General features: G+C 39.0%; 3 protein-coding genes across 5 annotated transcripts; 2 read left to right on the top strand and 1 right to left on the bottom strand.

Annotated features, from left to right (window-relative positions):
* Positions 1–316: 316 nt before the first annotated feature.
* LOC119123969 (prostaglandin D2 receptor 2) lies at positions 317–7,132 on the bottom strand. Of its 3 annotated transcripts, XM_037253432.1 has the most exons (4): positions 6,991–7,132; positions 5,801–5,843; positions 5,647–5,739; positions 317–3,841 (listed from the first exon to the last, which is right to left on the bottom strand). In XM_037253432.1, the coding sequence occupies exons 3-4, from the start codon at positions 5,655–5,657 to the stop codon at positions 2,530–2,532; spliced, it is 1,323 nt and encodes a 440-aa protein (XP_037109327.1). In that variant the 5' UTR covers positions 5,658–5,739; positions 5,801–5,843; positions 6,991–7,132; the 3' UTR covers positions 317–2,529. The 3 variants fall into 3 exon arrangements, with proteins under 3 accessions (XP_037109327.1, XP_037109337.1, XP_037109349.1); XM_037253442.1 differs by lacking the exon at positions 5,647–5,739 and having other exon boundaries at positions 5,785–5,843; XM_037253454.1 differs by lacking the exon at positions 5,647–5,739.
* A 1,481-nt stretch (positions 7,133–8,613) lies between these two features.
* Positions 8,614–18,029, top strand: vwa11 (von Willebrand factor A domain containing 11). The gene is made up of 18 exons (XM_037260004.1): positions 8,614–8,680; positions 9,493–9,680; positions 10,128–10,264; positions 10,355–10,499; positions 10,702–10,795; positions 11,367–11,495; positions 11,737–11,923; positions 12,082–12,251; positions 12,401–12,513; positions 12,648–12,764; positions 12,841–13,014; positions 13,132–13,264; positions 13,408–13,560; positions 13,666–13,758; positions 13,899–14,164; positions 15,579–15,712; positions 17,079–17,238; positions 17,383–18,029. The coding sequence occupies exons 2-18, from the start codon at positions 9,498–9,500 to the stop codon at positions 17,770–17,772; spliced, it is 2,778 nt and encodes a 925-aa protein (XP_037115899.1). The 5' UTR covers positions 8,614–8,680; positions 9,493–9,497; the 3' UTR covers positions 17,773–18,029.
* Positions 18,030–18,428: 399 nt separating this feature from the next.
* si:ch73-109d9.3 (zinc finger protein 528) lies at positions 18,429–22,084 on the top strand. The gene is made up of 4 exons (XM_037258419.1): positions 18,429–19,049; positions 19,125–19,243; positions 19,961–20,012; positions 20,784–22,084. Exons 1-4 carry the CDS (start codon positions 18,755–18,757, stop codon positions 21,869–21,871), a joined length of 1,554 nt encoding a protein of 517 aa, XP_037114314.1. The 5' UTR covers positions 18,429–18,754; the 3' UTR covers positions 21,872–22,084.
* The last annotated feature ends 285 nt before the right edge of the window (positions 22,085–22,369 follow it).

Here is a 22,369-nt window from a genome sequence, read left to right as displayed (position 1 = left end):
TTACCCTTCAGAAATGACATTCACTCTCTCTCTCTCTCTCTCTCTCTCTCTCTCTCTCTCTCTCTCTCTCTCTCTCTCTCTCTCTCTCTCTCTCTCTTGCAACCAACTCCAGTGGGTACTGCCATGTCCATCTCGCCCAAAGTTTGTACCAGTGATGCAGAACTGGTGATACAGAAAAAGATTAAAACCAGTCCGCCCTAATGTTCTTTATAGTTTAAAAAAATAATTCTGTTACCTTATTTAAAAAAAAAAGAAAACTACACAAAGTGCTAAAAACCATACTTTCATAAGAATGATTGATGTTGCTTTTCACAAATGCATTCCAAAACATATATTTAACTGAATAAAGAACTAGATTTGACATGTTTTGAGTATGACAATGCAGCGATAGTAATCGACACAAACCATGATTACACACACACACGGACAAGCATCTGTCCGGTCAAGCTGCTCAACTTGATTTGATTTTACAATTCTAACAATGTGATACACACACAATGCCATATATTTAGTTTGGTAACAGCAACAAGCCTTAAAATATGTCGAATTCAAGTAAAAAGGGGAGTGTAGGATTTCTGGTGGCCAAAAGAAAATCACAAACATGGAACACAGATTTAATGCTCTACCCAGCATCTGTCAACTACAAGCATAGTATTAGTGCATTAAACCCGTTCAAGCAATCCAATTCCAATCTCCTGCCACCTTGTCACTCTGATTCTTCTCCTCACATCTTTCGGTTTAGACTTCCACTGTCTTTGTAGGCATACAGTTTGACAGACTGAGTGTAAAATCCTATCTGATCAGTTTAAATCATTGATTTTTATTGTGTTAATGCCAAGATCAAGCCATATTTTCTCTGAATTTACTCCTGATATTCACGTTTGGTTTCATTTCTAAGAACAAGACTCAATTTGCTTCATCCCCTCAAATGCCACACTATTGCTGTACATGCTCAGGGTTTGTTCTGGAGAAGAAAACAATGGAAGAGTAACGTCCCAACTGCCGAGAGATTATCTGTTGAATGGCTGAGATAGAAAGGGAGCTGTGTATGTAGGTCTGATGACTCTTTCCTTTTAATCCCGTTCTGTTTTTGTATTCATGATCTTTTCTCTTTAATATTCCCCTCAAATTACAACTACCTCCATGGTAATCCTACATTGGTTTGACCCACATTACATCCTGTGTGTGTCTAAATGTGATGGAACCAGACAATTTGGGTGTTGGTTGAGGGACAATCAATCAAAATTAGTGTCTCATACAGTATGATCAAATCTAATCTTCCAGAAAGGTGGTCAAATGTTCAGCACTGCAGATTTATAATGATCCTGGATTAGGGGACCTGAAAAGCATAATCCTACGCTAACATGTTTCATGTTAATGAATGGGATGACAGACTGCCCTCTAGTGATTAACAATCATGTTGTCATTCAGAATCTCTGTTGTAGTTGTTTTGCAAGATTACTTGCCAAATGCAAGAAATATTTTTATCCTTAATTTGGAATTCAATTAAACCCTGCAAAAATGTACCCTCTAAAAAGGAGGCAATCAATTCATCCATTTTTTACATTTGTTTTTCATACGTATGTCACAGTATTTGACAAACCCAATTACAATGACGATGGGGATTAAAAACAGAAGACAATTACTTTCAAATCCTTTTCAGTTTTAATTCAGTTGACTATGCGACAAAGATGACATAATTAATGCTCAAACTGATAAACTTTATGCGTGTGTGTGTGCGTGTTTCCAAATATTCACTTACTGTATTTTGAATTTGATACCTGAAACACAATTTAAAATAGCTCAGACAGGTGCACATTTACTACATTTACATACCTTTCCCTGTCAAAACACTCAATACGCATTTTGAAACTAAGAACACAAATTGTTTAAGCTTTGGAGGTGGAATTCTTTCCCATTCTTGCTTGATGTACGGCTACAGTTGCTCAACAGTCCAGGGTCTCCGCTGATGTACCTTGTAACAGTTACAGTTGTAATGTGTCATGGTAATGTCATGCTGAAATAAGCAGGGATGTCCCGGGAAAATATATTGCATGGTTGGCAGCATATGTTGCTCCAAAACATGTATGCAGGGTTAGTGATGCTTTCAAATATGTGCAAGTGAAATATACCGTGCTCATAACACATACTGGCCATTGAACTTTGGTCCTGAGGATACAATGTCCATTTTCAAAAACAATTTTAAATGTGAACTCGTCTAACCACACCATACTTACCCGCTGAGAGTCAGTCTATCACAGATGAGCTCAAGCCCAGATATGCCAATGATGTTTCGAGGCATTGTTGATGCATGGTTTTTGCTTTGCATGGTAGTTTTTATTTACGTGTGAAGAGCAAAAATGATTCAACCATATTAATATGAGTAAGAATGCAAACTGTTTTTGTAGAGATGTGTCAACTGGGACGACTCTCATTCCTGAAACAGATGACTAAAGCCTTGCACCGATTCAGACATGTTGTACATCATTGCTTGAGTCGCAATGCTTTATGGACATCACTGAGGCTCTATTATTTGTTAGTAGTATCCAATTTTGGTGGAAGGCCAGGTAAAGGAGTCCTTGGTGATCGTGAGGTGGTATAGCAGGAACCTCGACTGCATTTTGGCCTCATATGAGCTTGTACACCGAATGTTGGAGACAATCGTTTTCCTCCTCCCTCCTCTACGAGTCCATCAAAGACAGCTCCCAGGCTTTGTCTTATCCTCACGCAAAAGTGCGGGCAGCTAAAGGCGTACAGAATGGGATTCAGCACTGAATTAAAGAAGGCAATGGTTGTGGCGAGATGCAATCCCACCTCCACCACTTTAAGGTTTTCCTCGTAGTATAGGGCTGACACCTCAATCATGCAGAAGATGTGATAGGGAGCCCAGCATAGGGCAAATACTGAAATCACAGATGTCACCATCTTTGTGAAGCTCTGGGACAGCTGGTTGTGATGGTTGAGACGAAAAGATGTGGCTGGGGTCAAGGGTGGAGGTATCAAGGATGATCGAGGAAAAGCAAGTGGCGTTGGAGCTCCCGACGTGCCATTATTGTTTGATCCAATTAACGCTTCATTTAACTTGATGCTCTGTTGCATCCTCTTCCGACTCCTTTTCCTCAGGCTGAGTCCAATTTGGATGTAGCTTCCCGCAATCACCATGAGGGGAATCAGGAATGCCAGCAACAGTTTGGAGACAGCTGTGGCTGTTTGCCTCACTTCACAGTCTCTCTCAAGTGTGGCTTCCGATGTTTGATGCAGGGCAAAATTATGGTAGCAAAGTTTCCTTTTATCCGCAGTCTCGGTCACTGAGCGAAATAGGAAGTAAGGAAATGTATTAATTGCTGCCCACAGCCAAGCCACCAAACACACCTTCCACGCTTGCGCTACCGATCGATGATTCTGGCACCACACCGGTTTGATTACTAGAAGGCATCGGTCCATTGAAATGGCTGCTAGCAGGAAGGCGGACACAAACATGTTCAAGAAAAAGATGGATGCTTGTATTTTGCAGAGAGCGTTGCCAAGCTCCCAACTGTGGGAGGAGGCCAGGTAGAGAGTGAAGAGTGGAAGTGTCAGTGTGGCCATGAAGTCAGACATGGCCAAATTGAGCACCCAGACGGCGGTCACTGTACGACGCTGCAGACGGAAACCCACCACCCAAAGGATCAGGGCGTTCTCTAAAATGCCAAAACAGGAGAGCAGGCCGTGGAAGCAAACAACGATCCAGTTGGTCTTGGTCTGGTTGTTCAGGGCATGCTCCTGCATGATCTGCAGCAGGGGACAAAAATGTTGCTCCCCCGAAGCATTGGAGGTGATAGTTGTATTGGACATTGATGCTCTGAAAGAAAGAAGACAGACCGGTCAGAGTTAATGACTATAAAACAAGACTTACATCTTTACACATGCTACTTTTTGCATACAGTCACTTTTCCATTTGTCCTCAATTACCTTTGGCAGGGTAATGGTATGTTCTACTTCACTGTGCATTGAGCACTGTCATTGTTTGGCAGTATTCATGTGACCATAGTCTTTTATTTGTCTGCTACATTTACCAGGTTTGGGAATCTCACAGTAACAATTCAATCGATAATGTGTCACAGTTCTATCGTCTGATTTCTATGCAGGCAGTATGGATTTAAGTCTCAATAATGGTGTGAGTGTGAATGATTGCTTGTCACTAAGGGTCATATTCTGCCATGTGCATAAGGGTGGGGAAATCTCACAGTCACTCACATTTGAGGCAGTATAGATTCTCCCATCAATTTACAGTAAGTCTATCACTTTCCGTCATATTATCTCATCAACGTAAGCACATTTCCTCTTAGTACATGCCAAGAGACTGTGGTAAGTTACGTCATACTGGGAAATCTCACAGTCGCTCACATTTCAGGAGGAAGAAATAGAGGCAACAACAGGCTGAATAATTGTACGGTATGCTAACATTACATGACACATAAACAACCAACTGAGAACGTGCCTGACGTAACATATTAAGTTATTCAGATAATTATAGCATAAAAAACATGCTAATAAGTGTATCAAACCATCCGCGTCACTCCAAATGATTAAAATCTTCATCCTCTGTTTCACTTAAAAACAATTCCGCTAACTCCGGAAATAGAAGATGCGGTGCTTCCTCTTCTATGTCGCTTATGTCAGACTCATCGACAGTTGCAGTTACAATTATTCCATAGGCCTAGAGCGCCCTCTTGCCGTTTAGTGTGAAAATAACATGTGAAATGATATAATGTGTTAATAATTTCACACATAAGTCGCACCTCCAGCCAAACTATGAAAAAAACTGCGACTTATAGTCCGGAAAATACGGTACATATATATATTTGCTCATTTGATTATGTTTTTATACTGGTCTGTCAAAACATGTCCAAATAAAATAACAACAGTTGCTCTGTGGAGCAAAAAAAACACTGTGGTCTGCTTATATAGAGATCAGTTGGGAGACACCCTTATTTTATTGAAGGATTTCCCAACATGCATGTAATCGTAAGCAGGGTATTCTGATTAAATTGCTTTTACCTACACTCACTATTCTGTCCTACTGACATTGGTCCAAATAATGTAATTTCAAATTCCTGAAAAATGCTGTGATTGTTTATTTTGCAAAACATCCTAAATTAAAGCTGAACAGCTCCAGCTCAATTCCATCTCTTTTTTTTTTTAGATTTATGTATGTGGTGTTGTATGAAGGCACCAGAATCAATATATAAATACTTCTGAGCATAACTGTATGAGCTCTCACTGAGTTGCACTGTAATTATTAGTTATTGTAGTACAGTGACACATTGACAAAAATGTGTTCCACAACTTTTCTGTCGCATTAGTATTGAAACAACCACCAGCAGAACAACAACAAGAAGCCATTAGGACCGTGTTTCTGCTCTCATTCAAATGCGTCAAAGCCTGTTTTTGTGTTGACGAACCACATACCTGACTTGGTATGTGGTTCCTCTGTTTAGATGAACAATGCTCTTTGGAAATGCTAAACAATGCTGCACTAGCAACTCACTTTAATCTTCACCTTTTATGGCTTTTTTTAAAAAAATCACTTTTTTCACTCTGTTAACATAAAAGTAATGGAAGTCAACGCGATGTTATGTATAGGAGCAATTGTGAATGACTCACGTGTGGCACATTGGCTGTGAAGTCCAACTGCAGGATTTTTTTATTTAAATTTTTTTGGAGAGGGTTACAGAAGCAATGATCCTTTTGTCTACTCTAATGAATGATAAAGAACAGTAGTCGGTAAAGAAAATAACTTGCCTGGCACGGTTTCTACCTTTGTGTTGCGTCAATGAAAGGCCACTTGCAGAAATCACCAGCTGAAAAAAAAAAAGATTCCATTGTTGACCAATGTTCCGGGGGGAAATTTTATGCAGTTATTGGAAATTAGTGAGTTTATATAATAGCATGCTCATCCAATCACGGTATTCAGAGTGGCTTTAAGTGAAGCTGTACTGTCTTTCTTACCCAATGTTCAAAATTGTCATAGCAATCACAGATTTAGTGTCTGCCTTGAAATTAGACATAATATATTAAGTTACGATAGGTTCGTTGAATTCTCATAGACATGATTAGCCACGCACGGAATCTCATTATTAAATGTTATGATTACATTAAATCAGCCGAAAGCAACTGCCTTGTTGCTTTTGGACCTTTGGAAAAATGTCTATGTGGTAAACTAAGCAAAGATCTAGATAAAATATATAAATACAAATATATAATAAACATATAGAATTTAAACAGTATTTATATTATAAAGGTATCTAAATATTGCCTTAGAGAAACTTTAATGGCCTTATTTTCATGCCCAGTGCAAGCCAGTCGTGAGTTATGGCCAACATTTGCACAGTGGCAGGCTGCACAAAGTTTTGCTATTTTTGTAGACCCATGCAAGTGTAACACCTTCTTTGGTTACACAAGTAAGTGCAATCTGGTACAAAAAAGGCATTTTACACCGCTGTCGGCGTGATCATAGAGGTTTGCTGTTTTCGGAGGTTTGCTGATAGTGCTTGCCATGCTAGAAATAGAAATGGATCCCTCCAATGATTCAGAAAGTTCACTGTTATCCTATTTTTGAATAAAATACAATCACATCCACCAAACATGTCCACACAACTCTGCCCGTGCCCTGATAAAATTCACCAAAAAAGTGTTTGAACACCTGTTTGAAACTGAAATATGATTCTTGCAGATGTTAAGAACTAAACTACAAAATAAGTGCACCGAGGCTTGTGTCAGCATGAAAATCAGGATACCCCGGTTTTACGCTCAAGCGCACGTAATAAACCTTAATTTTTGTTTAGCTTCATCAGACAGATATGTTCATAATAATATCCATTTCACTCAAATAAAGGCCTTGAATTCCTTTGAATAGGAATTAAAATACCATTAAGTGATGGAGGTGACTTCACAGCTACATACCACAATTTGAGAGACCAAATGCATTGAGTAGTTTGTCAGACTCACCTAGACTTTATATCTGAGGGAGGCATCTGTTTCCTTCCTACTTACTATCACAAGTGCGTATCTCATCCTGTTCTGTCACTCCAGCCTGCACACAAAGAACAAAATCTTGCTTGCCCCTCCCTAAATGCAGATGGGGGAAGGTTTTAAAATAAGACAGGGTGTAACTTAACACAAATGCCTATTTGCTTTATAGCTTTATTAAATTCCATAATACTGCAAGGATTTGGACACAGATAAGAATGTGATACCTGCAGTTGCATTGTCAATACTGGCACATGCTTCTCTGCTGCTACCTAGTGGCATACCTAATATAAAGCTATTCACATATACTACTCATTTTCCGCGGTTTATCTTGTTGAGGGTGGTGGCCAGTGGAGTCTATCTCAACAGACTTTAGGCCAAATAACTACACACTCAGTTGGTCCCGAGTCAATAACAGGGCACCACTTATACAAAATAAATTCTTGGGATATTTGATTGTGTCAAAAATAATGACTGGGGACTTGACAGGCTTGACATCAGTAATTATTGACTTTACCAATATAGTTTAGACAGGTGAAGTGACTTATGACTTCACAAACGTTCTTCTTGATGGACAAACAAAATCCTGCCCAATCAAAATCTTGTTGAAAGTTGTCACAGACATGGGGAGACAAATGGCAACTAGTACCTTTCCACTTACTGCACTTTAGCATCCCAGTACAAATCAAACATTTTATTTTTATCAATACTGTGAAATAAGTCCAACATTGTATTGTTGTCAGTATTTTTTTTAATTTGTGTTTAAAAAGTGTGTGTAGTGTGCACGACGTTTAAATGGTCAGAATGGAATACAAACAGTGCATGATGATGACGTAGCCTTTGAGATTTTGCTAAACAGTCTGACATAATCACACTGCAACTCTTTAATTGTGTTCTTAGGTACTTTCCATAAGAGTGGAAATTTCCTTGTTTGGTCTATTATCTTTGACACACCTAATTATAATGTTACAGCCACACTTGTCAGGTGATATAAAAATAGATCATGACATCAAATAGGAAGTTAAAGCTGAAAAAAAAAAAGAAGATAAGATGAATCCCTTCGAGAACATGTATTGCTTTTATGACCACGGGGAATCAGGTCACCATTTGTTATATAGAAGAGTATATTGTGTTCTAATTCTTTGTTCAGAAATGTGGAGAAAAATGTTTCGTCAGTCAGTGATGTTTTCATGAATCTACAGTAAATGACAATTTAGCTTGAGACATGTTCAAAACATATTGTAGTAAGTTCTCAAAAAGAGTCGACAGGTTTAATGTATCATGTTATACATAGTTGAATGTTAATATTTTGATATGTGATCGTTGTAAGGAGTAAAAACGGGTCAATGTAATTTATACTTCCTGGCTACCACATTTAACATGAATTTTTCTTACCTATACTTTTTTTTAGATCCAGCACTAGCACTGCTTTTGCAAGGATTAAAATGCTGTTTTGACAGTGTTTATAATTGTGCTTGTAGAAACAAACAACACATTTCATTGAATCATTCAGTCTCTCAAATGCATATTCCTTTTTATTACTATTTTTTTTGTATAATGATTCACTTATCCATACTTTTCCAACATTAAGCTCCACCTCCCCACCATATAATACTCATTTGAATCTTAACTTTGGAGTCATTCAAGCCAGCAAAGGTTACATGCCAAGGTACAGTAAGTTTCTTTTCTTTCTTCCGCTTAATTTGACAACTAAACAATTTAGAATTACTATACAAAAGCATTATATGATAAATAATTAATAATAATTTGATGATGGTCTTGCAATCTTAAAATCTGAGTCATTTAAGCCAGCAAAGGTTACATGCCAAGGTACAGTAAGTTTTTTTCTCTGTTCCGTTTAATTTGACAACTAAACAATTTAGAATTATACAAAAACATTTGATGATATCTAATTAATAATAATTTATGTAATGTATATTACAATTTATTTAATTCATTTATCTACTGCTGTAGAAGGATTCAGTGTTGAAAATTTCTGTTTGTTTTCTGTAGATATAATTTATGACCCAAAATAAAGGTTTGGTTTCCGACCTTATTTCTTCCCACTTCATCATCATCATCATCATCGTTTTAAAGTCCGCTTTCCAGGCGCCGCTGGGTTGGACTGGGTTCTCGATATGGCCGTCTCTAGCCATACTGAGAATTTTTGGAGCAAAACCTTTTACAGCCGGATGCCCTTCCTGACGCTAACCCAAAGGGTTACCCACTTGCTAAAGATTATTGTTATTTTTCCTGATTGATTCACTTGATTGTCATTAATTATAAATATGGTCCAAAAGTGCGAAAATTGTACTGATTACTTGGGGCTTTCTCTCGAGATTAAATATACATGAACACAAAATAGATGTGGCACTTGAGATGATATAACAAATGTGTGTCCTGACCTAGAAGCTCTTACATTTTATTGTCAGGACAATTACATTTTATTGTCAGCACAATAACTTTTTGTTTCCTTTCCAGAGATAATGATGTTAAGGTTGGGCTTCACCCTTCTGGCCTTGGTCCTATCTGGGCCAACTGTGGCCTTTGTCCCCATCGGGGGTGGGGTGTCCACACACGTCGGTATTACAGGAACATCCCTGCTACAAAAAGTGACAGAAACATGTCAAGCTGTGGCCCAGGCTGCTGGTCATGAGTTCAAACCCACGGTAGGATAGAAGCTGTATGGACTTGGCACACAGCACACGTTTGTCATTTTGGAACAATGATTGCGGAAAAGACAAAGTCAACAGAACAGACCCAACTGAGAAAATATAAAATATATAAAAATACATATTAAAATACACTTTTCCCCTACTTTTCAAACAAAGGATTAGGATTATTAAAATAGACCAAAGTAGACTATGGTTGCTGTACGGTCTGAGGGCGAGCAAACTGACCTACTGATAAACCATATTGAATCAAATTGTAACCTCACTTAATTGTATCGATAATTTCTATTTAAAATACATATTCCTATAATCTTATCTCAACCCACGTAAAGAGAATTAATTGCATATTTGTTTATTGGTAATTGAAAATGGAAAGAACAATTGTTGCTGCCCTTCATGGAGTTTTCCAATCTTTGACAGCCGGCCATTTACCTCTGATTGCAGGGTTCTTCTCCTGGGGAGCTGGTCCAGGCCTGTCTTGGCCCTACAGCTACGGGTGAGGTGTCAGGAGTGAAGTTTCTCTCTGCTCTACAAGAGATTTACATCCAAAATGGAATTGTGGATCGAAATTTCGTCAATAGGTAGGTTTGAGTAGACTGAAACATTTCATTTTTGATCCTTTTCAATTACAAATATTGAAACGGATGAATATGAGGTCCAAATGCTTTCAGTGCTCCACATCATTTCAATTCGGAGGCCTTTTTGGAGGGGCGTAGTCTTATAACAAAGGGAATGGCATCCATTAAGGCTAATATTCGCAGTGGGAACTTCAAGGCTGCCAGAGAAACACTGGGTCGAGTCCTTCATACACTACAGGTGAGTAGAGTGGAGTACATGTTATATGTTTTATTTATGTGTGTGTTTTATAGACTCTTGAGAAGTTTGAGTACAGTAATCAATTTGAAAGTCTGTTGGGTGGATGGATGTTGAGAAATGAAATACAGTGTACATACTAACATAACAGTTATCTCACACTTAAAATGAAAAGGAATTAATGCGCTTTACAATGTTCTGACAGGACTTCTATAGCCACAGTAACTGGGTGGAGTTGGGCAACACAGAACCATATGTCACTCTCATACGTCCTGACCTTCCTTTGGAAAACCTGGCAGGTAGGAATGTGTGATTGTGTGCACACGTGTGTTTTAAAACTGAACATAAATACTTGAAAACGATTTTATTCAATACTGGGTTGGGTAGGAAATCATAATGATTACACGATGCAAACAAGTTGGGTAGATTACCCAGCTGGGAAAAGAATAACAAAAGTGACGCGTATAAGTGTGGGAGTGTGGATGTGCTGATAAACACATACAAAAAAAAATAGGGGAAGAAAAATCCTCCTCTCCAAAACTATTAAAAACGTATATTAAAATATTGAAAGTTAAAATTGAAAAAAAATCCTCAAAAATTTAAATCAGCGAGAATGTGGGGGTCAAGTGTACATGAAATATAACGACATGGAATGTATGCTAACAGCTAACTCAGGACGTTAAAGTGACTCAACAAAAAATGTTTTAGAAATAAAATAAATAAATAACTAAACTACAGCAAACCATTTTTCTTCATCATCGTCATTCAATTTTATGACTTCTATTTTTTTCTGTTTTTGGTCCTTATACTCTGTCTTAACACTGGCTTTATTTATAAGGTGTAAAACTGGTTTCCTTTCTTCCTTTGTAGATATTGACACTGCCACCTGCAGTGACTGTGCCACAGGAACATGTCCCAACCCAATCCTTCCAAACATCCTGAATGGGAAAAAGCTAACTTCTGGCTACATGGGCATCATTTCTGCTGCCAAGCCACAAGGTATCACCATCAATCACATATTTTTAATACCAAAACATATTTAACCCAAACTGTTCAATCTATGTATCTGCTTTGTATTATAATTTACCACATGTAAACATTTAAAAATAATATTAAAGAGCAAAGAACAACATTATAACAATGTTTTAACCATAATTAAAGAATTAATATTTTTTTTCATCCAAAGACAACCATATAGTGAACCTACAATTGCACCCAAACAGTCCTTTACATTTTCCAGGTAAATGTAGCCATGGGGGTGAAGCTGATCTCTCAAGCACAGCAGTTCCTCGAGGAGGAATCAGCAAGGATGAGCGTCGCTCTGACAACGTGGCCTTCCACAATGCTGCTGTAAAGGCAGCCACAGCTGCCAGTCTCCAGCTACTGGAAGACATCCGCTTGACTGTGGGGAACAATGACTTTCTAAGGTGAATGGATAACAAAAAGAAAAAAAACCCCGCTTCCTCTGTATGGTGTCAACAAACCAAGATCTGTTGCGCTGTCTGTTTCTGCGTGTCAAATGTAAAACTATTTCTTTCTTTTTGTTTGCTTTGTTGACCGTACGAGTTCAATTTCCTTATCACAGATTGATGGGGATCGTCCGTTCTTCTGTGGTGGTTTTTGTCATTGATGATACTGGCAGTATGTCAGATGACATCGTGGAAGCCAGAAACACTGTGTACAAACTTATTGACATCAAAAAAGGAACGCAAGATGAGCCATCAGAGTACATTTTGGTAACCTTCAATGACCCACGTAAGAGTGCCACTTATGTTTTTAAACACTGATACTGCATTTTCGGCAATCGCTGTTTTGTAAAAATGTGTCAAATACAGTTTATAAAGTGTGCTTACATGTGAATAAGAAGTTGATATTGATTATACATTCTTATGCTTTTTATATAGATTTTGGACCTTTATTTAGGACAACAGACCCTGATCAAATGAAAGCAGAAATTTCAAAGATAAAAGTGGCAGGAGGTGGTGACCACCCTGAGATGTGCTTATCAGGACTTCAGGTGCTAAATTGGCTTATATGTTGAAAGGAATTTGCAAACTAAAATACATAGTAATGGTACTTGCAGTATATAAATTGCATTCTGCAGAGTAGGATGAGTTAAACAGTCTCTTTTTTCGCTTTTGATGTCACCAGTTGGCTCTCACTGGTTCTCCTGCCTCCTCCCACATCTATATTTTCACGGATGCTCCAGCTAAAGACATCCATCTGAAAGACACCATTGTGGCCCTCATCAGAAGCACCAAGTCAACGGTGAATGCTGACTTTCAATTGCACCTCATGAACATTTGCTCCGCTTATTTTAACTGAATATCCCTGATCTCGGCAGGTGTCAATCTATTACACCGGGAACACTAGACGACGCCGCCGTTCTGTTCCGGTTGCTTCCTTTATTGACTACAAGGACCTGGCTCTGGCTTCAGGAGGCCAGGCCATAAAGGTGTCCAAAAGTCAGTTGGGTCAAGCCACAGACGTCATCCTTGATACCTCCACTTCAGCTTTGGTATTAAAATTGATTAAATTCAATCATCTGAGGCATTCAACATTTGCTATGTGATTGTTTTAGGGAATCTGTGGAGAAAGTAAAAAAGTAAGCCTTTTTTTCCTCTGCTGATCTCAGGTGACAGTTTTTCAGAGCACAAGGGATCCTGGGAAACCAGAGACCTTCTCTTTTATGCTGGAGGAATCCCTACAAAATATCACCATCTACATCACAGGATCATCCCTGTCTTTTACACTGACCAACCCTGCAGGTGTCAAGCACAGTGAAGACTCTGCTTCATGGGCAGTGCCAAACTATGGCACATGCCACACATTTTCCCTCTTGGTTATTTGTTTTGAGGAATTGCATAATCTTACAAATGATTAAATAATAATGCATTCTTACATATTCCAGGTGTGAGCCAAAGTGATACACAGACCACTGGTGTGCTGGCATCCATACAGGCAGTGGGCAACCTGAGGAGAATTCTTCTTCATGCAGACAGTCAACCAGGCTCCTGGAGAATCAGCATTAACTCTACACAACCATATACAATTAAAGTCACAGGTCAGTAATCTGAGGTTAAATAAATTTTTATTATACACTATAATTATATTATTACCAGACGTTGTAGTCGGAAGAAACCGGGATTTAATTGTTCTTGTGTTTCAGGCCAAAGCACAATTACCTTTATCTATGACTTTGTGGAGAGCTTCAAGGGACCTCACCCAGGTTATGCCGTGCTTAGTGGGCTCCCACAAGCTGGTACAGTACATGTAGTACATCATATAACTGCAATGATAAAGGCACATGATTGTGATTTAATCACCTATAGGGGTTCAAGATTATTTTTCTCAAATGTGTGATGGTCAGAAGTGTCTTTTCTTGTTTGCTTCTCTTACTAGGCCAGCCAGCCACCTTGATCCTCACTGTTATGGGGAGAAAAGGTCCATCCTCCATCAGAGTAGAAAATGTTGGCCTGGTAGTGCCGCACACTGGAGTTGAACGTAATGGTACAGCAACTGACATGGGCAGCGGTGACTTTTTGGTGACAGTTGATGAAGTACCTGCAGGGGAGTTTGTGGTGATTCTGAAAGGAACTGAGGTGTCAAGTGGTGCATTCCAGAGGCAATCCACCACTCAGATGTCTGTCTCCAAAGTGATTATCCAGGTCTGCCCCTTATCTACGTGCAAACCACAATTCTAATGAAGTTGGACTGTCAAGTAGAAAAATGCAATGATTTGAAAATCCTATTCAACCTATATTTAAACGAATACACTAGAAAAGACATGCAGGTTATGTATTGTTAAAACGGATGAACATTAATGATTTTTTTTAATGACGGCAACATGTTTAAAAAAAAGGTGGAAGAGGGGAAATAAAAGGTTAGGAAAGCTGAGGGATCCTAAAAATATACGTATTTAGAAAAAATGTACAAGTGGACAGGTCAACTGGAAACTTGGCTGGGAATTAAATGAGCTTCCCTGATAGGCGGCATTGTTCACAAGAAAGGCTGCAGTGTGCTTCACCACTATGTGAAGAGCTGTGTCAGTAAATAGTCGACCAGTTTAAGAACAATGTTACGCAATTTAAAATGGAGTTCAGGGATTTTGTCATGTATCTCGTTTAACATCAAAAGATTTGAAATCTCTGCATGTCAGGGACAAGGTCAAAAACAAACAGAGAATGCCTGTGACCTTCCGTCCTTAAGGCAGCAATTAAAAACCAGCATTAAAAACCAGCATCATTGTGTAACAGACATTGCCATGATGGCAAAAGAATGCTTTAGAAAACCATTGTCAGCTAACAGTTACACAATGTCATGAGTCATTTGCACAACTGTGTAGGAACCATCACCAACAGCATGACTTTGTAGTAAGACTGATTGGCCTAGTGTTATATTTTCCCAGTTCTTTATCTTTAATGCTCGCTATGCTAAGAGATATCACCAGGAGGCTGCCGTCTCAGTCTAACTGCGAGATTACGGAAGAAGGCCTAACCCTCGCCTCCAAGATCCCTCCTCTTTTACTCTTAGCCGCAAACCTACAAGGGGGCGACTCTACCTAGCCTGTGTGATAGTGTGTGACCTTTTAGTCTTAATTGAAATCAATTAATATGTATGTGCAAAGTGTCAGAGAAGGAAAGCCAGTGAAAGCAGGAGAAGGGTCACAGAAAGATAATGGCATAGCTCAAGCTACCTGGCTCATCACAAAGAGGCCTATTCTAAGACTGCCACCAGTGAAGCACAAAAGGTGACAACGGAAACCTCAGAATGTTGCACAACTGAAGCTGTAAATCAATCAAGAATGGGAAAGAATTACACCTACCAAGCTTCACTTAATGTCCTAAATGCTTGTTGAGTGTTGTCAAAAGTAAAGGTGATGTAACCAAGCGTAAGCATGCCCCTTTCGGCATCAAGTTCAAAATGAGTTAATAATCGCCAATGTAGCATTTGCAAACAGTTGTATTGTGCTTTTATAGATGTTTTATGCAACAGTCTCAACATCATTGGAATTGGCATTTTTACAAGACATGATAGATTTTACTGTTCAGTACTGGTAAAGTGTTGATTCCTGAATTTTAGGCCACAGTGGACAGGAGTGTGGAGCCTGGGGAAAACTTCAAACTCCCTTTCAGCGTGATGACCCAGGGCCCAAGTGGTAAATTTACCATCACTGCAAGAAATGACAAAGACTTTCCAATGTCATATCCAAGCAGGTGAGCTTGTGGATGAAGATATTAGTCAAACTTAAATGCTGTTGTCACACATATGTAGGTATCTGTGTTGGTATATTACAAAACCAAAGGAGTTAATCACTGGGACTTTCATGTAGAAAAGGAATGGGCAACTTATGTGATGGAGCTTTCATCAGAGCTACTGGGGAAACATATAGGACCATAACCAGGTGTACACTACCATTCAAAGGTTTGGGGTCACTTATTAATGTCCTTATTTTTAAAATAAAATCACTATTTTTCAATGAGGATAACATTAAACTGATCAGGAATACACTCTATACATTGCTAATGTGGTAAATGACTAGATGCAAACGTCTAGTTTTTAATGCAATATCTGCATAGGTGTATAAAGGTCCATATCCAACAAGCATCCAGTGTTCTAGTGGTCCATTATATTTGCTAATTGTGTTGGAAGGCTGATGGATGATATGAAAACCCTTGTGCAATTATGTTAGTTTTCACGGAAAACACTAGATTGCCTGGGTGACCCCAAACCTTTGAACGGTAAAGTATATTCAAGTTGCATGTTGTTAACATGGCTGACTTGTGTGCTAGGCAATTACATACATCACAGTTAGTTCATCTGTGTTTGAAGAGGTTCCATACATTTTAGTGATGTTAAAAATGCCATAAAATCGCTCATGGCTGGCAGCATATCTGTACTTTTTCCTCTAATAGAGATTAATAGTCGGAAGTATTACTTAGTAATGTCTCCCATCTAGCGGTGAATGTTGTTACAACTTACAAATTATCTGGCGTTGTAGGGGAAGCTTTTTCATGTTACTGTGCTACACAGTACTCCAGACAAATTGGTACAAATCTAGCACTGTTTAGAGCACAGGTGTCAAAGTCAAGGCCTGGGGGCCAGATACGGCCCGCCACATCATTTTATGTGGCCCGCAAAGACAAATTGTGCATCCAATTCGTGCGTCATTACTATTGCAAATTGTCTGCACTTTCAATATCTTTTTTTTTTTTTAAATATTTGACCAGTTTTTACTCGTTTGATTTGAAAACGAGTTATTTGTCAGTTTGTTTTGTAGCTTTTACCGTATATAATATGAGGTGCTCATACATTTATTTGGGTTGACAGTCATAATGGCCCTCCGAAAGAAGCTATGACTACAATGCGGCCCGTGAAAAAAAAGGGTTTGACACCCCTGGTTTAGTATAAATAAAAAAAGGTTGGTAACTTAACTACTGCAAAGGCATTCAAGTTTGGAGGTTCCAGAGTCAACTGCAATGTATTTACATGAAAAAGCGCATAATCGCCTCACATTTTGAACAACTTATTTTGTTATTATAGAAATGTTTTTAAGGGACATTTTGCATCTTCTCTTGACAGTCTTAACCTGGCAACTGGAACATATACCAACGGAACTCTGACCATTACTGCGCCTTCTAACACACCATCAGGAACTGATGCAACTTTGACTTTAGAAGCCAAATCATCCAATGGTGTTGACTCCAATTATGCTGTTCTGAGTTTGTCGATTGTAACTAAGGTAAGTGTTGTTTTTTTTTTTCATTTTACACACAAAGGGTTTCGTTATTTGTTGAGTAATTCTATACGTATGTACATCTCAAATATTATGTATTGCATTCTAGAAACAAATACAAAACATTTCCCATTTCTCGTTTGTTCTCAGATTACAGATTTTGTGCAGCCTATGTGTGAGGTGGTCAGCGTATCGGCTGATGACTGTCCCCATGATTTGTCTCAATGTTCGTTTTTCGAGTGGGAGCTGTCTGCCAATCTTACTGATGGAAATGGAACAGGAATTGAGAGCATTTCAATCCGCCAGGGGGATGGGATTCTCTTCTACACCTCTCTGAGTGCCCCAAGTATACAGGCAAACTACAATGCCTCCTGCTGTTCACAAATTGTTGAGTTTGTTGCTATTGACGAAGTTGGCAATGTTGGCAAGTGTTATCACTCTATTGTACGATCTGGTGGCCGTGCTGCTGTAGGTCCATCAACACCTTTGTTGTTGTGTCTCTTGATGTTAGTTTGGACTCTAAAAAACGGAAGCGCATAGATCTGTGTTCTCTAACTGTCTCACAGAATATTTGACTAGAAACCTGGACTGAATAATGCACAATTTGATTGGTAGATACCGCAAGGATGTTGTAAATTTGAGAAACACCACGTGGATATATTTTGTACAGTTGGTATCCGTTTTAAAACACACTTTCGGAAGAGGGTTAGGGCCACAGTATAGTGATTTTTCCCCCCTCAGAATTCCTACACCCATCATTTATCATGAAAAATAAATCTTGCTGTATATTGATGCTCGTCAAAGGCTTCTTCCTCAAGCAAACTCGTATCAGCCTACATATGCCGTAAAAGAGCACATAAGAGTTTCAATGAGGCAATTAATATAATCAATATCTGCGATTCAGTGAATTAAATTTAGCCTGCAGGGAAGGGGAAACACGGCTATTTGTTGGATTGGAAAGAGGTGCCCCCCCATTCTATCACAAAAAACAGAACAAAAATCTTTCATCAATTCAATAATTAACACAGTTCTCAAAGTAGCTTTCTCGCCATTAAAATAGCAGCATTAACGTCGAGAGTTGAGTTGTATGAATGTTAGAAATTTGAGTTCCAACCCAACAACAACGACGAGTGGGGTAGGGCAGCAAAAGGGTTTCACTCAATTTAAAACGCATTTTGGATGATGTTTGGCTTAAAGCAGCCACCGTAGTACGTCACTGTCTAGCGACAAAAAACATATCGCTGGAAGATTTACCAAATGTGTGCTATACAAACATATATTTTTGTTTGATTTACTCTATCGTGCTGACCTGGGGATACTTTAAGAGTGGCTGCTGTTATGATAACATGAATCGCACGAACACCGTGATTTGTTGGTCAATAGAATTCATTCGTTAGCATAAGCTTGCTAAGCTAAAGAAGAGACGTATCCGCAGCTGGAAACGACCGTTTTTTCCAATACGTACTTTCAATTTGGATTTCTTTTTTTTTTTTTTTTAACGAAACGCATACTCGTTCCCGTCATGACAGACTTTGACAACCTCGTTGTCACCTTCCAGACGCAGCTACTAGATGTGATGGAGACTGTGTTGAAAACAGCCATGTATAAGGTCACACAGCTGGTAGAGGATTGCTTTTTGGATGAAGTGAAGCGTAGGTACCAGGAATTAGAGACCTTAAGGATAAAGTTGGGATGCGCTGAGATGCAATTAAATAATCACAATGGGAAAGAAGTAAAAAAAGATGGCACGTGTGTTGATATTACAAATGATGACAATGGCAATACTTCAGAAGAAAGGCTTGGACAACTCCATGATGGTAAGAATTGATACAAAACAAGTTCCTGCAAATAAAGATTACAGAATCATGATTATTGAATGGTTTTACTTTCAGATGTTTTGATGTCCGGTGGTGGGGAAAAAGAAAGTGACTCTAGATGGACGGGCAGCCAGATCTGTGAAACAGAGGCAGATGGACCTCCAGCCAGTTTCATTGCAGTGGAGGACACGCATGTAATTATCTCCCAGCAGACATGCAAAATATAATGAGTGCACTATATACACATTATTCAGGGTGTTCTAAAGGTTCACACGCATCATCTGGTTATTTTTCAGACTGACATGAGGTCATTAGCATTTGACAGCACATGCTGTACGCATATAATTGACAATTGACATTTAAACAACATTGATTAATTGACGCAGAAAAAAAAAGTTATCTTTATCGACTACAGTTCGGCACCAGTTTGAAAAGCTTTATAGCTGTTTCACTACTCTATAGTGCAGTACAATTTACGCTACTTGTGGAAATGTTTTAGCGAAACAAATTTTCTTTAACAAACCATGGAGCTGAAAGCCTGCCTCTATGACTGCTGTTGATAACACAGTAGTCAGAGAGGAGACTCAATAACCTTGTTATGCTTCATAATATGCCTGGAGCCTTGAAACAACATGGATTTTAATCAAGCTTTTGTGGATGCTAAGTTTCAATGTAGCCCCACAGACAGTAATTCCTTGGCTCTACTTTAATGATACAGTGCAAATGATACCTGAAATAATTAGTAAAAAATAATGCACATATTGCCTCTTGAGGCCCCCTGTAGATTAATTACACAGAAATTCAAACCATTTTGTTTTCCAAAGATTTCTGTGAAATTATTCAAATGAATTGTGTGGCAAATGAAATTTAGCAACATGTTTAGAATTATTTTCTGTTTGCCCCTTTTTCAGAAAACTGAACATGCTGATGTGATGCCGGCTGTCAATGTGAAGGAAGAAGTCAGTAAGTTTTAACTATGCATCTTGGAGAATGAGGTGTTTCACCAATGGAGCACGTTGTTGATAAAGTTCTGTCGCATGTAACATACACAGACCCACAGCTCTCAATATGAAGCGGTACGGTTATTCAGCACTTCAAATGTCATCCTCATTAATATAAATACCTCTTAAAAACAGAACATTAACTTTGAAGAATATTTGATACAGCTTCAGCATCAGTGAGCTCACTAAGGCTTGGTTTACATTGCATGGCTCAAGTAACACAATTGCACATTATTGTATAATGATCACACTGGACACCTACGTGTTGCTTCTAACTCTGTTTACTTCTGACCCCTGTGAGCACATTACACACAATGCCTTATGGGAATCGCTAAGCATGCTGGGATTAGTAGTCTTAACTACTACCACAATTATGGTATCATAACTAGGAAAAAACGCATGGAATCAGCCTCTTTCAAATGTGGACACATCAGATACAATATGTGCCATTTCAGTGGTGTGCCGACTAGATGAAGTAGACAAAATCCATATGTTGTTATCCATTTTAGTGGATGGCCATCTTGCCACTTGTTAACTGCAAATGACATCACAGTTGCCAGTCACGACCAATCATGGCTCACCAGTTTTCTTATCAGCTCATCAGCTTTAAGCTGTGGTAATACTGTAAATGCTGAAATGATATATAACATTGTGTGTGTGTTTTTCTTTTTTACTGAAAATAATCATACATTCTTGGTAAACTTGCAATTGAAACTATTTTTCTCATTCTCAGATGAAGAAGGATATGATTCTCACAATCTAAGTGTGAGGATAGAAACAAACCCACATGATGATCAGGAAACCGGCACGGGCGATGTGTTTTTGAAGAATGACACAGAGAAAGACCTACAGATCTCAAATGTATGCAACTTTCCTGAAGGCCTGGAGAGCTCAGACATGCCTACGGAGCTGTCTGGGGAAATGCACACTGACTGGACGCAACATCATCACAGAGTTCGACCTGACTGGGAGTGTGATCCAGCCAAAAGCAATTGTTCTTTACAGCAAGCAAAGAATGAGCCATTAGACTCTGCTATAGAAGATAGTAGGAGTTGTGTTAATACAAGCATGGATCAACTTTCGACCTCTGATTCTTCCTCCATGCAAAATCCTAACTCACCAAACATTCTAATTACTAAGCAGGTGGTTTTTGTGGCTCCAAATGGTGGTGTTGACACTCGTATCATGAGTAACAAATCATCAACAAAGTCAGGAATCGCATCCTTCTCAAGTGCTGTTAAGCAAAATACAAATTCCCATAAAACCACAATGCCAGACGGAATGAAGCTGCATTCTAAAAATACAGAACAGGACAGACTGAAACATGTAAGCCGACCCTTGAAAAAGCCTCTTCCCATACTGTCAAACAGCACTGCAGCTCCACCTGACAAAATTTCCCCCTCTTCTAAAGCTACGCCCCCGACTGCACTTTCATTTCAGCGAGATCACCTCGCAAACAAATTAACTACCACGCTATTGGTTAACAATAGAGCGCAGCCTCCGTCTTCAAACTCCCATCATGCCTATCTTTTATCCCCTCCAGACTGTCACCTGGTTTTCAAGCACTCCCTGTGCTGTGCCCAGTGTGGGAAATGTTTCCCCCACCCTAGCGACCTTAAGGCTCACCTGCAGTCTCACTCAGGTGAGAGACCTTTTTGCTGCTCTTTGTGTGGCCGCAGCTTCACCAAGCTGAGCAATCTCAAAGCACATCGGAGAATCCACACTGGAGAACGACCCTATTGCTGTTTGGCATGTGGAAAACGGTTCACACAGAAATGTAATCTGAAACGCCATCAACGGATACATGTTGACGAGGGATAGTCTTAAAGAAAGGTTTTGTGTGCAGCCTGCATTGGTGTTTAAAAGAGGACAAATGGGGTGTTGTTCAATATCTGTGTTAGAAAAGATATGTCAAATATTTATTCTGTGAATATACCAATTCTGCCATTTCCGTAGACTATACTGTACAGTGCTGAAGATGTAACCCTAACCCGGAGATGTTGATTATTAAATTTTATCATGTGAACACAGCTACTAATGTGTTTTGCTGGTCATAGTTGTGTTTAATACGTTTTGCTCTTACCAGCCTATCAGGGTGGAAAAATGCTGATGTCACCAAAGGCTAGAGCTGGTAGGACCAATTTGAAATTTGGATGGTCAGTAGCGGTTTGTGAAGGCCCTGGGCAAATAGTACTAACATGGCATCACATAGATGTGAAAGTTATTCACAAGAACAGAAGTAACAGCTGAATGAGGCAATATTAACATTTTTATTGTTTTGCTGAATTAAAACAAGAAAACAAAGACCATAATCATAGT

Source organism: Syngnathus acus, chromosome 1, assembly GCF_901709675.1.
Source record: "Syngnathus acus chromosome 1, fSynAcu1.2, whole genome shotgun sequence".
Lineage (NCBI taxonomy): Eukaryota > Metazoa > Chordata > Actinopteri > Syngnathiformes > Syngnathidae > Syngnathus > Syngnathus acus.
The sequence above is the reverse complement of the archived record's forward strand: the minus strand, read 5'-3'. Positions and strand labels throughout refer to the sequence as shown.